The 12,393-nt window shown below is 41.0% G+C and overlaps 1 protein-coding gene across 1 annotated transcript in view; it reads right to left on the bottom strand.

The window, feature by feature from the left end:
- ADAMTS2 (ADAM metallopeptidase with thrombospondin type 1 motif 2) overlaps positions 1–12,393 on the bottom strand; it is a 190,465-nt gene that overhangs the window by 35,645 nt on the left and 142,427 nt on the right. Inside the window, exon 5 of the mRNA XM_009286064.1 lies at positions 10,719–10,802. Within this exon, the coding sequence (XP_009284339.1) occupies positions 10,719–10,802 (84 nt within the window). The remainder of the gene's footprint in view (positions 1–10,718; positions 10,803–12,393) is intronic.

Here is a 12,393-nt window from a genome sequence, read left to right as displayed (position 1 = left end):
TGAACACTACTGGATGCTCTGGAAATGTAAAAACTAAGTATAATTTTTTCAGCTGTATTTGAATCATTACGTTCAGAAATGGACTTTACCAATTACTGCCTTTTAAAGTGCATGTTCTTTATCCCATTCCACATCTGAAAATCGTTCTGAAGGTAGCACACATAACTTCCCACTGTGGTACGCCATTCTCCCTATAAACCGCACATTGCACGGGTGGTGCGCCGACACGGCTTAGCCAACTTAAATGAGCTAATGTGTGCTAGGTGCAGTGCAAAGGACCATTCTCTTGAACGAGAAAGGTATCTTAAAATCCAACTACTACATTTGCCTTTTTTCAAAACAGTACTTTCTTAAGAATTCCCAGCTAATTCTGCTTAGTATTGTGCATTGCCAAGACTTAAGAAAGCTTATTGTATGTGGGATGCTATAAAATGTATGACTAATTGACCCATCCCAGGCCTTCCAGGATTTGTAAGAACTACATATGTGAACCCTGGCTTTTCATTTGCAAAAATTAAATTACCATGACAACACTGTAATCATAACACAAACCACTACAATTTAGATGCTATACTGTACTGTAAGCATTTGTCATTCCAAAATACATAATGTAGAGCAAAACCTAGCCTGGGCCAAAAGTAAGAGAGAAGTAATATAGTTCGTGTTTAAATACAGATGTATTTGACGTGTCCTCTAATTGAGTGCATGATGGAGTACACAGAGTGTTGACTACATGAAAAAGAAAATCCTCAAAGGGTTGTGGAAGAACAACCTGGAATTGATAAAAGAAAAGTCTGCCAAACTGAGGTCTGATTTTGGCAAAACTGGGATATTACAATTCTGCAAATGTTCAGAAAAACAAATTAATAAACCAAATAGAGGCACAGTTTGGATTCTGATACCACTGTGGAATGAAAAAGTTGTAATATAATCCCATGCTGGATCATACTGCTTCCAGCCATAATTCCCTTGGAAAATTGAACTAATAACTGTATTAAAATGGTGGGACAGTTGAGGTGCCTTTATTGCATCTTCATATATTTATAAGAGCAGACTTAAACAAACTTCGAGTGACTATTACAGAGTAAAATCCTGGCTCTTCAAGCAAAAATCCTATTCATTTAAACAAGGTTTGACCATTGTTGAGGTCTTTAATAACATCCATCACTGGTAAAACAAAAACAAACAAGCAAACAAACAAAAAACCTATCTATCTACATCATCTCCACCTTGTTCTTATTTCTCCAAAGCTTCACAAAAGAAATCAATCCCTTCAAGGAGCTCAGTGAGAAATCTTACTGCAAGACTCAAAAAGCAAAGAATGCTGTAAAATGAAGTTGAAAAATCTCAAGTCGTGTATCGTTTGCTAATAGTTCGTTGTCTCATAGAGACCTCCTTCTGTACATTCTACCAAATGAAAATCATCACATCTTATAAGATGCATCGATCAAAACAAACAACAAACTTTGAGTAACTATTACAGAGTAAAATCCTGGCTCTTCAAGCAAATTCATTTAAAGTGACTATTACAGAGTAAAATCCTGGCTCTTCAAGCAAAAATCCTATTCATTTAAACAAGGTTTGACCATTGTTGAGGTCTTTAATAACATCCATCACTGGTAAAACAAAAACAAACAAGCAAACAAACAAAAAACCTATCTATCTACATCATCTCCACCTTGTTCTTATTTCTCCAAAGCTTCACAAAAGAAATCAATCCCTTCAAGGAGCTCAGTGAGAAATCTTACTGCAAGACTCAAAAAGCAAAGAATGCTGTAAAATGAAGTTGAAAAATCTCAAGTCGTGTATCGTTTGCTAATAGTTCGTTGTCTCATAATGACCTCCTTCTGTACATTCTACCAAATGAAAATCATCACATCTTATAAGATGCATCGATCAGAAAACAAACAAAAAATACGCACTATCAACATGTGCTTTGTTTAAGGGTATCGAAATATTTGCAAAGAAATCTCTGCATGATCAGCAACCAAGCACAGAATATAAAAAAAGCAATAAATTCTAAATAACCACTGGTTTATAGCTCTCCTCTGTCATATGTCACCTCTTCCCTATCCCCTAAACTGAAACCTTTGCAGCGGACCCCAGCACAAAAGCAAAAGACTAGTCTCTGAATGAACTAACACAGCAGCTTGCAGCACTTCTCTGATGAACATCGAGTCTGCCAGAGACCAGATCAGTCTGCTGCAGCACACCCAGCAGCTCCCATGGTTCGGGCACTGCATTGGCATCTGGCATGAGTGGACAACTGTTTTCACTGTATATCGAAGTCCACTCTGAGAGCAAACCCACTGGTTCAGTCCAAGAGCATCTCAATGCTTATTTATCAAAACAGTGACTTTAGAGTTTGTCTTCAAGCAAACAAAAGGAGAACCAACTGGTTCCACTGATGTGGAGCATTGTGGGGTTTTTTGCATCCAACACAACGGGGAAAGTGAAGAAAATCCCTTCGGCATAAGAGGGGAAACTGAGAACACACAAGTCTATAAAACATGTTTCAGCTGATGGCCTGACTTCTTTGCCAATGACACAATTTTACATCAAAAATGTAGCACGTAAAATTGAGTCTTACTGCTCTTTAAGTTGGGAAACGATGCATCCAGTAGGAAGTCAATTATTTTAAGTGTCCATGTGCTACAGATAGAAATAGCAAGTCGAGGTCCTGTGTCAGTGAGAAGGACTTCCAAAGAGTAAGAGGAAAAACTCAGTCTACCTACCGAGTACTCAAAGTCCACTGAGCACTCAAATCATCTGGTCACTAATCCCTTGTCTTTCTTCACTGTAATGTAGCAGCCTGAAAAGAGAAACCCACTTGATTCCTAGCAAATTTTCACCCGAATTCCCACTTTCTGCAATTTGTCAAGGACTTCCAAATCAGAAAGGCTCCAACAGTACCAACAGTGAATACTGCATGGCCAGGGAACCACCGATCTGGGGTCTGCATAGCAAATTGCTATGCAATTGCACTGGTTCAGACCAAAGAGCTATGTAAGCCACGGTCCTCTCCTGATAGTAGGCAATGGGATGCCCAGGGGAGGGAATTAGAGGAGTGCAAGTATAGTGTAGTATTTGCCTCCAAATAACCTCCAAGGCTCCAGTGGTCTTTGGATCAGAGATTTCCTGAGCCAGACATATCTTTATATTGCATTTTTATTCACTTTTTCAGCTGCCTTGCCTTTAAAGATAAATGCTGCTGTCCTGCAAGAAAGGAGCTTAGGAAATCATGGGACCAGGCACAGCTTGTTACTAGACAGGGCAGATGTAATATGTTTTGGAAGGATGTTGTCCAAAAATTTACTCTTGCAGAGATATCAGATAACACTTGATAATATTTTCTGTTGGAAGTCAGTGGGGAGCTTTCATCAGACTCGGAAAAGCCCTGCCCCTTATTAAATGGACAAAGCGAAAGGAGAAAGAGGAAAAGAGATGAACTGTGTACAGTAATAAGTAAAGGTAAAATCCCTCTTTGTCAGACTTCAAACAGAGAAAGTTTGGGGGCTAGCAGGCTGCATATGGAGAAGAGGTGTAGGTGTTACTGTTGGCCAGCAAAAGGCCCACACTGCCAGGAATATGCAGGTCCTGCAGCTGGCTAGGAGCTCAGACCTGGCTGGGAAGGACCTCTTTCCAAACAGGACAGCAGGCCTGTGGAGAGCATTACTCAGCTGATCAGCAGGAAAACTGCCAATGGAAAGAGAAACTTTCCTTCTCACAGCAAGAAAAGCAAAAAATCTGTGGGCATTTGAGAGAACTGCTGATGGAAACAGATGGAGATGTTGGCCAAGAGGTGGAAAGGCCTCAGCTGGGAGAACATCCCCCATGCGAGGAGACACCACAGAGGGTTTATGAGGACAGTCTGCCCTAGAGAACCAGCCGAGATCCTTGTTCTGGGAAACTCAACATCTACTAATGCCTCCCATTTTCCTTCTTTTTTGATTCTGCCTTCATTTCTTCTCTACTCCGTTCCTTCTTAGATGGAAGCAGCAGAAAAAAACTAAACAAAAATAGAAGACAACTGAGTTGCAACTACCATTTGTACAAAGAGCCAAAGCAGGGCAGTAAGAAATGGCTGAAAGTCGTTACTACATAGATCCAGAGGCCTTTGAGTCTTCTTTACTACCTGTCTTGTCTTTTGGGAAGTTATCAGTGTGATGTTCAGTTCTCTGTTATGAAGACACTGAAGAACAAGAATTTATGAAGCTGACTGGAAGGTCCTTCAAATACTTGTGGAGGTTGTTTGGAAAGTAAGAAATATGTCAATTTTTTTCTTTAACAATTTAAAATACAAAGTTATCTTAGAAGAAAACTGCAAATTTAGTCTATAGTCTACCCAAACTTTTAAAGAAAGTTCAAGTTGCCAGTACATGTGAAAGACACACTGGTATCACACACAGAATGGCAGCTTTCCTTAACCAACTGTTTTATTTACGTGCCATTTGGCATAACTGGGTACCACTTTGCAATGGTGTTGATGAGCAAGTACTTGATGATAAGAACACAAGAAATTTAGGCTGGTCAGAAGCTTGCCGGAAAACAACCTTTCCTAACTTATCCATTAGGTGGTGCTCCAAGAGTACCAACGGAGAAGGCTTTGCTCCTCTTCAGTAGCTCCAGAAGGAGCAGAAATATGCTTAACTTGACAGGCTTCAAACTATGGTAGCAAAAGTTGGACCATAGCAGTGCACACATTTAGGAAACAACTTAACATGACTTTCCCTTCTTGAATGTGTAAAGTCTCTGCAAAACACACTGTTTACATTGCTTCTGCTTGGCAATTCTATTGTTCATTGCATATTGGATTAGATCTTCTATGTCCTTCTCTCATCCTGAACAAGACAAGCAATAAATAAATAAATACAATTATCAAGTGTCCATGGTAACCAAGCTATCAAAAATAGTTTATTCAGCAAACTGTCATTTTGCATTCAAAGGATTTGTAAAGCTTTCTTATGGCAGCAGTTTGTAAACATTTTTCAGTCTCTAATTCTGTATAAATGTAAGCAGATCAGGAATACAAAGTACTGTTTATGCTATCAGCCAGCTCTACACTCTTCAAGGTCCCAACAAAACACACTGGGAAATTATAAGCTATGTCTCTCATATATAAATAAGGCAATTCAACTACTTACCCAGATAAAAAATAACAGGGACAGTATCTCCTCTCATCTTGATCCCCACCCTAAACATATAAAAACAGTGCAAAAATATGAACAGCAGCCAAAGTGCTATATAATATGTAGGTTCTGGCCTTGCACTCAGAATTGGTTACTGGAGATGGCCAAAGGCTGGGATCAGGAATTCCATCTTCAGACATGTTTGCATAGCACATTGCAAGATCAGGGCTTGATTCCTGCTGATACTTTTGGGTCTTCTGCATCTACCAATGTCAGTGGAAAACTAAGATACTCAACTCACATTAGTGACCTTCTAATACAAGGAGAGGCTGGAGAAGAGATGGCTCGGAGGTATCTCGTCAATGTATATAAACACCTATTGGGAGGGGAGTAAAGACGACTGAGCCAGATTCTTCCCAGTGGTATCCAGAGAAAGGACAAGAGGCAATGGGCACAAACTGAAATATAAGAAATTCCATTTAAATGCAAGAAAAAAACCTGTAAGTGTTACTGTAGTTTTACCATAAGAGTGGCCAAACACTGGGAAAGGTTGCCCAGAGAGGTTGTGGAGTCTCTGTCTTTGGAGATATTCAAAACCCAGCTGGACAAGGTCCTGAGCAACCTGCTGTAGGTGACCCTGATTTGAGCAGGGGGGTTGGACTAGATGATAGCCAGAGGTCCCCTCCAAGCACAGCTACTCTGTGATCCTAATGTACAGCTAACAACTCCCTTGCCTTGCCAGGCACAACTGCCTTCACCCAGTCTTCGCCTCTTCCTGGGACAAACAGAGATGAGGGGAGCACTCATCCCTTTCCCTCCGACGAGGGTCAACGGCAAAATGGTAAGGACTAACATCAGATTTAAGGGACAAACCTGGCTTGTCCTTCCATCTCAGCTGTGTCACCTGTGCCACCCTCTGGGAAACACAGAGAAGAACCTGGCTCAGACCGAACCACCGCTTTCCATCCTGGCTGAACTGAGAACATCTTCCCTGCTTGCGTCAAGCTTAGACATGAAAAGGTCAGATGGCAGAGATAAAAAGAGCACCATTTTATGAAAAGATCGAAGGTAAAATCTTGTCCCAAATGAAGGCAGCAGGAGCTCTGCTAATAGACATACACAACTGAAAAATCCTTCTCAGTTGAACAGTCCTGTCCTATGAGATTGTAGGCATCCATCCCATACTACCTCCTTCCTGAACTGCCATCCTAAAGCCATTTGGGTTTTCTTCCCTCCCCTAATCTTTTTGAAAAGCTCTCTACCTTGGTGGTCAGGTTCCTCTTTCAATTTGACCAAGTTAACACATGGCCAGAGTACAACCACTAGTTCTGGGGCCAACACTGGTTTATAGCTAACACGGGTCTTCCCTCCCTACTAGTTGCCATCCCAGATACGTACAGAGCAGACACAGCATCCCTCAGCCTATCTCACCCTGTTCCAGTCTGAATATGGGTGACTCAAGCTGTGCATGTTGCTCCAAAGGAGAGTTTAGGGGTGTCCTGCACTGCCACGTTCACATTTCCCAAGAAATAACCTTCATAAATCCTCAGGTGGCTGCACTTATTGAAACCCCTGCAGTTCCTGCAAAAGTCTTTCTGACTTTATTAATAACTGTCTTAATTACACCCATCCCAGCTAACACATGTGCTTTTCTCTGCTGCTGTGCAAGGGCAGCTCATCTGCACAAAGTCACCATTGTCGATGGACAGAGCGTGGGGCTGGAGCCAGGAATTTATGAGTTCTTATCCCCAGCCTGCCAGTGGCCTTCCATGTGGCCTTGGAAAATAACACTTAACGTCTTTGGGTTTTTAGCTGTAAAATGGGAATAATAATCTTTATTCATCCACCTCAAAGAGGTGATGAGAGGATTTTATGCAGTGCTCAGGATTTAAATGTTTCCAAACAAATTTTATAATAACCAGTCCAAGTTTTTAAACCCATTCTCAGCTCATCTCTTGCCACCTCCTCTGCACTTGGTGATAGTGGTTGCTTTGCTTATTCCCCTGAGTATTCTACAGCTAGCTGGATTACAGAGCCGTTACAACCAAAATAGGTCTAAATGGAATAATTTGCCCAAACATTGAATTATATTCATCTCAAATGTATCCGCAGTTTCCAAAATTTGGAACCAATCTTCATACTACTTTAGTCAAAAAGGCAGAAGCGAGCCAGCTCATCTTTTTCCCATTTGAAGAAAAATGCACCGCATGTACCCTGTTTACTTATTTGCAGTATCCCATCACATCGAAAAAGCCTCTGACTTTGGGAGTCAATGTAAAGACAACACAGAGAAATGCATGGTAGCTTCCAAAGCCACCGCAGATACGGAGCAGCCTTTGCAGAACACATTTTTCTATCCTGTTGATGGAATTGATAAATGAGCGGGCAGCAGCCAGGCATGGTCAAAGCCTTCACATCAGCCCCTCTGGTACGTCAGGTAGCGTTGTTCATTTGTTTGAAGTACTAAGAGAAAAGTGGGGAGTCAGGAAAGGGCTGGTAGCTTCAGCACGCCTACCCCAGACACAGCAGAGCCACACGCTGCCCTCTCCTCGAACACACCACCCAGCCAGCGTCCAAGCCTGGTGCTCCTTGGCAGGCCTGGTCCCCGGGGGCAGCCCCCGCCCTGCCATACCCTCAGTCTAAGCCCAGAGGTGATAACTTACACAAAGTGTTAATTCAGCAAAACCGTGTCAGATCTTTTGAATTTGCCCCTGAAATTATTTCAACACGTGATCACCAAGGAACATCTTCCATTTTTTCATCTCACCAGGGCAATTAATGCAATTACTAAAATTATTGAAACTTTTGAATGTACAGTTGCCTATGTTTGAAACTTTTGAGTGTACAGTTGCCTGTGTTTGAAAATATTAAAAAATAAGTACATTTCAAGGAATGGAGTACTTTCAAGAAGTACTGAAAAACTGGTTGCTATGCAACTCAAGTATTGTCCATATTATTCTTATCAACAGATGACATATTGTATAAAATAATATAATCCTCTTTAAAAAAAAAAAACACACAATACAGTAGAAGGCTGTTCAGGGGTGGAGAATTGGCAATAGCTCAGAGTGCTGTCATAAACCTGACGTTGATGGTACATACATCATCAATTACAGAACCATAACGTAATTATTATGATTATTTAAATGGCACCCTTGATAATATATATAAATTGCCTACAATGAAGCAAATGAACCTGAAGATATCAGCTACATGCTCTCAAAAGAAATGCTTATTCAAACAAGACTGGGATAATATTTTCACATTGTGAGGCCAACCAGGCTGCTTCATTCATGCACTGCCTTAACTTGTGCATGCACGCTTCCTTTTATTATGTACTTTGAATATATATTCCTAAAAATTGGTAGTGCTGGTGTGTTTTAGTGGGATAGTAAAATATTGAAGGTTCTGTTCTAATTCCTCAGAACAGCTTCAGAAAGTAAGAACTATACACCTTTTCTCTCTGCTTTTCCACTGCTAAATAATCCCAACCCTCCGAAGAGAAACAACCTCACCTTCTGCTCCCTGGTACTAGTCCTCTGATCAGGAGCTTTAAAAATATGAACATAAAAAACTTTATTCTTATACAGCCAGGGCATGCAGGCCCCCACACCATCCAGTGGAGGAGCTCTGAAATGGTACCTTTTACGTTCATTTTACTTTTTTCAGACAGCCATAAATTGCCTTTCATGGAAACAAGAATCAGATACAGAAATGCAAGAAAAATTATCTTCATGGTTATTTAGGGTAAGCTTGTGATACTAGAATTATTCCATTTTATGCCCTGCTGAAACCAGCAGGATAACTCAGGAACTAAAACATCGTCCACTGCAGATTACGGATCCAGAATCCAGAAGTAGACTATCCACAAGCAGATTACACAGTGCTACCTGCAATGGCTATTTTTGTGATGTGGCCAAAGACCCACCACGAAGTGAAGGTTTCTGCACTCCACCCCACTCTCTTCTCTAAAGAAGATTCATATGAAATCGATAACTTTCAAATTATCAATGGACAACGCTTTATTCTTCACAAGAAATAAAGATTCTTAAGGTGAAATGAGGTCTACCGTAGCTATTGTCTGCCATCAGAAAAATAGCAGAAGTTATCAGAGTTCAGACCACTGGTGCAGATCTATAGAGCTAAAGATGGACACACATAACAATTATGAAATACTTATGAAATAAGGACAGCAAAGATGTGACTAGCCCATGTGCTCATTCTTCTGGCTTCTACCACTACTGCAATATCAGAATTTTTTGAGAATTATTAGTCAATCTGCAATCCCTCAAATTGCTGTCATTACAGCAATCACAAGGATATTTCATTTATTTTGTAATTTAATGTTACTACACACACCATGGACTTTTGATCACAAAATGGCAAATGTGACCTTTTTTACCTTTTATTTTAGGATGCGCATCTGATTAAGCTTATTCAAAACACTTAACTATATCATCATCATCTACATCACTGCAGGAAGAGCGGAGATGGATCAGTGTGTTTAGTTCTCCAATGGGGAAGCACAGACAGAACAATTTATCCAAAATCCAGGTAACCGGTCTCCAGCAGAGTCCAGACTAGAACTGAGAGCTCCCTCCTTTGCACCAGGGAGGAAAATTCTTAGCTGGTGTCGAGCAGGGTAAACTGGTGAATGTCAGTGGAGCTTCACCACTGATGCCGTCTGCGCTGGCTCTTCACTGACAGTATTTCAGCAGCTTGCATGAACATACACGGAGTCTTCCAGAACCCAGGTTTATTCCATGAACATGCAAATGCCAGCAACTCCAGTCACAGAAAGGGACATTAGATTTTAACACGCTGCTTTGAGCAGCTGGGCATGCTGCTATAAAATCGTATGTCCTTAACCAAAGCATTTATCAACATACTTGAAATGCCCTGTTCCTGTTTCCATGGAATTTGATGTTGATTTGGCAAAAACAGGACACAGGTACTGAGCAGTTCAATACTTTTGAAAACCATTTAGCATTCCATTCCTCTTTACCTGAGTTTTGCCTGCAGAATAACCACTTCCATAGAAACAGCGAGAGAACACTTGGTATTCTTAATTACAGATCTGATCTGCAGAGCTCTTGCCTTCTGGCCCCTATCCCACAGAACTCGCACTTAACTTTAAGCACATGTGTAGTCCCACTAATGTTAAGCCCAAGTTTAAATGAGTTCTTGGAATGAGGCTGTAGCCCTCAGCATCTTGCAGAACTGATCTTGTGTTTATTGTTACTTACATACAGTTCTACCACAACACCTCATGTTTTCTTTAGGAACCAAAATGTTCACTACGTTTCATAGATTATTCCAAACAAATCTGAAAAGATAGAGTGCCAGAGCTAAGCAGCAATTTAAAATGACACAGAGAAAACCCAGAAGAAACTGAAATTATTTGAAATGTGAAGTTCAAATGATAAACAAATACATATAAACATAAACGTTCTTTATATTCATAGACTGGTAAGGACAATGGATGAATTAAAATACAAAACCGATACATGTCACCAGTAACTACATTGTTCATAAAAGAATGAAGTTCAGAGATATCGATATCCTCCATTTAAATTAACCTTTACTTACCTTGCCGTAGCTCAGCAGGATTATCCTCACTAAGACCACGTTAATGTGAGCACCCAGGGACTCATCATGATAAATTTCATTAACCTGCAAAAGAATTCAGCGCTTTAACCACGGTACTGGCAACAAGTAACTATGAAAGCAGTGACACAGCAGTACCTTTTATGCACTGTCATTAAGCCAAGGATCACTTTGTGATCATATATAAAACAGGGAAAATTCCACCAACGTGAGAGGGAATGTTTTCTTTTCTAAACTCTGTTGTAGCCTCCCAACAGGCCATAATTCAGGAAATAATTTAAAATCAACACATCATCAGAGACTTCATATTAACAGCTATTTAAGTGCCAGCCTAAACGGTATCATGGTGCACCTACACAATGCAGCTGAGATGATCTAACAGCTACTGTTGCTAAGAAGGAGGATTCCCAGCTCCTCCCTGCCTCATCCCAGCTGTGTGTGCCCGCTGGAGCCCAGAGCACAGTAATCCAAGCAAAATCCTGAATAGCTCTCCGCTGGGCAAGACCATGCATGGGGAAGGGGTCGAGTGAGCAGAGGGACAGGACCTCTCTCCTGAGAGCCATTTGCTGGATCCGCTCAGCTGCACCCTGTAACTCTTCCATCTGGGACCCATCACATCACACTCTGACAAGAGGATATACCTCCCTCAAAAAGCATCGTTGGCCACATGGGCTGGCTTTATTGTGTGTCAAAACTAATCAATGTTAAACTTTGCAAGCAGAACAAAAGCTACAAAATGCCAGCAAATTAAAAACTGTCTTCTTTTTTTATACTAGAGCTACGTAACTGAACCTGCTCATGGGGAAATCACCCTAGGAACACTGAAAAGAAAACTGTAAATATTTAGAGTAGAGAATGAAATGTGGATGTATAAAGATTACTTAGGAAACACTGCTACAAGCAAGCTAGGCAAATATTAACCGTTAAAGAGGCTGATTTAGGTATTCAGTGATGAAGACTGCATGAGACTCAGCCAAATGGCAGGGGTTTAGGTTTACAAATTAGAAGAGGCAGATGAGATTCCCTGCAAGGCAAGTGTCTTTCCTAAAACCTCCTTTCCTTGGTAAAGGTTGCACCAAACTGGACTGCTTTGCTGGCTGGACCTAAATTTCTTTATTCCTGCAAAACAGATTCATTACTACAAGCTAATAAGTAACTTTCAGAAAACCTTTCATTAGAAACATAGTAAATAATGTCCTGTTTCTTCAATCAGCCCTAGTCTTAATGACTCGTCTTTTATCTCTGTAAAAATCATTAAAACTAAATACATCAGTGTAGGTTTTGCTAAGCAATCCCCATTGACATTTTAAAGTGAATATTAATTAATTTAATCAGTATTTTTGGATATAAGAGCCTAATTTTATGCCTGGTAAAGGTCCAAGTCCTGTGCTGATGGTTAGGAGACAGCATGGCTGAACCACGGCTCCAGGAGCAGACTCACACCCTGCAGGGCCCCTGCCCGGGGAACCTGGGGAACATGCCGTGGGATGCCCGGGATCCAGGCTCGTTACCGGTTGACGAGCAGATCGTTGGCTGGAAGATGGTGGGTGAGGAGCCCGTGGCTATGACTGGCTTCAGGGGCCGCTATTTTCATTGCGGTGTAGAAGTAGCTGATCTGTTCAGATCTGCTTTGTAAACAATACCTTGGGAAATTAGA

This window comes from Aptenodytes forsteri, unplaced genomic scaffold, assembly GCF_000699145.1.
Source record: "Aptenodytes forsteri isolate BGI_AS27 unplaced genomic scaffold, ASM69914v1 Scaffold54, whole genome shotgun sequence".
NCBI lineage: Eukaryota > Metazoa > Chordata > Aves > Sphenisciformes > Spheniscidae > Aptenodytes > Aptenodytes forsteri.
This window is presented reverse-complemented; position numbering and strand designations above follow the sequence as displayed.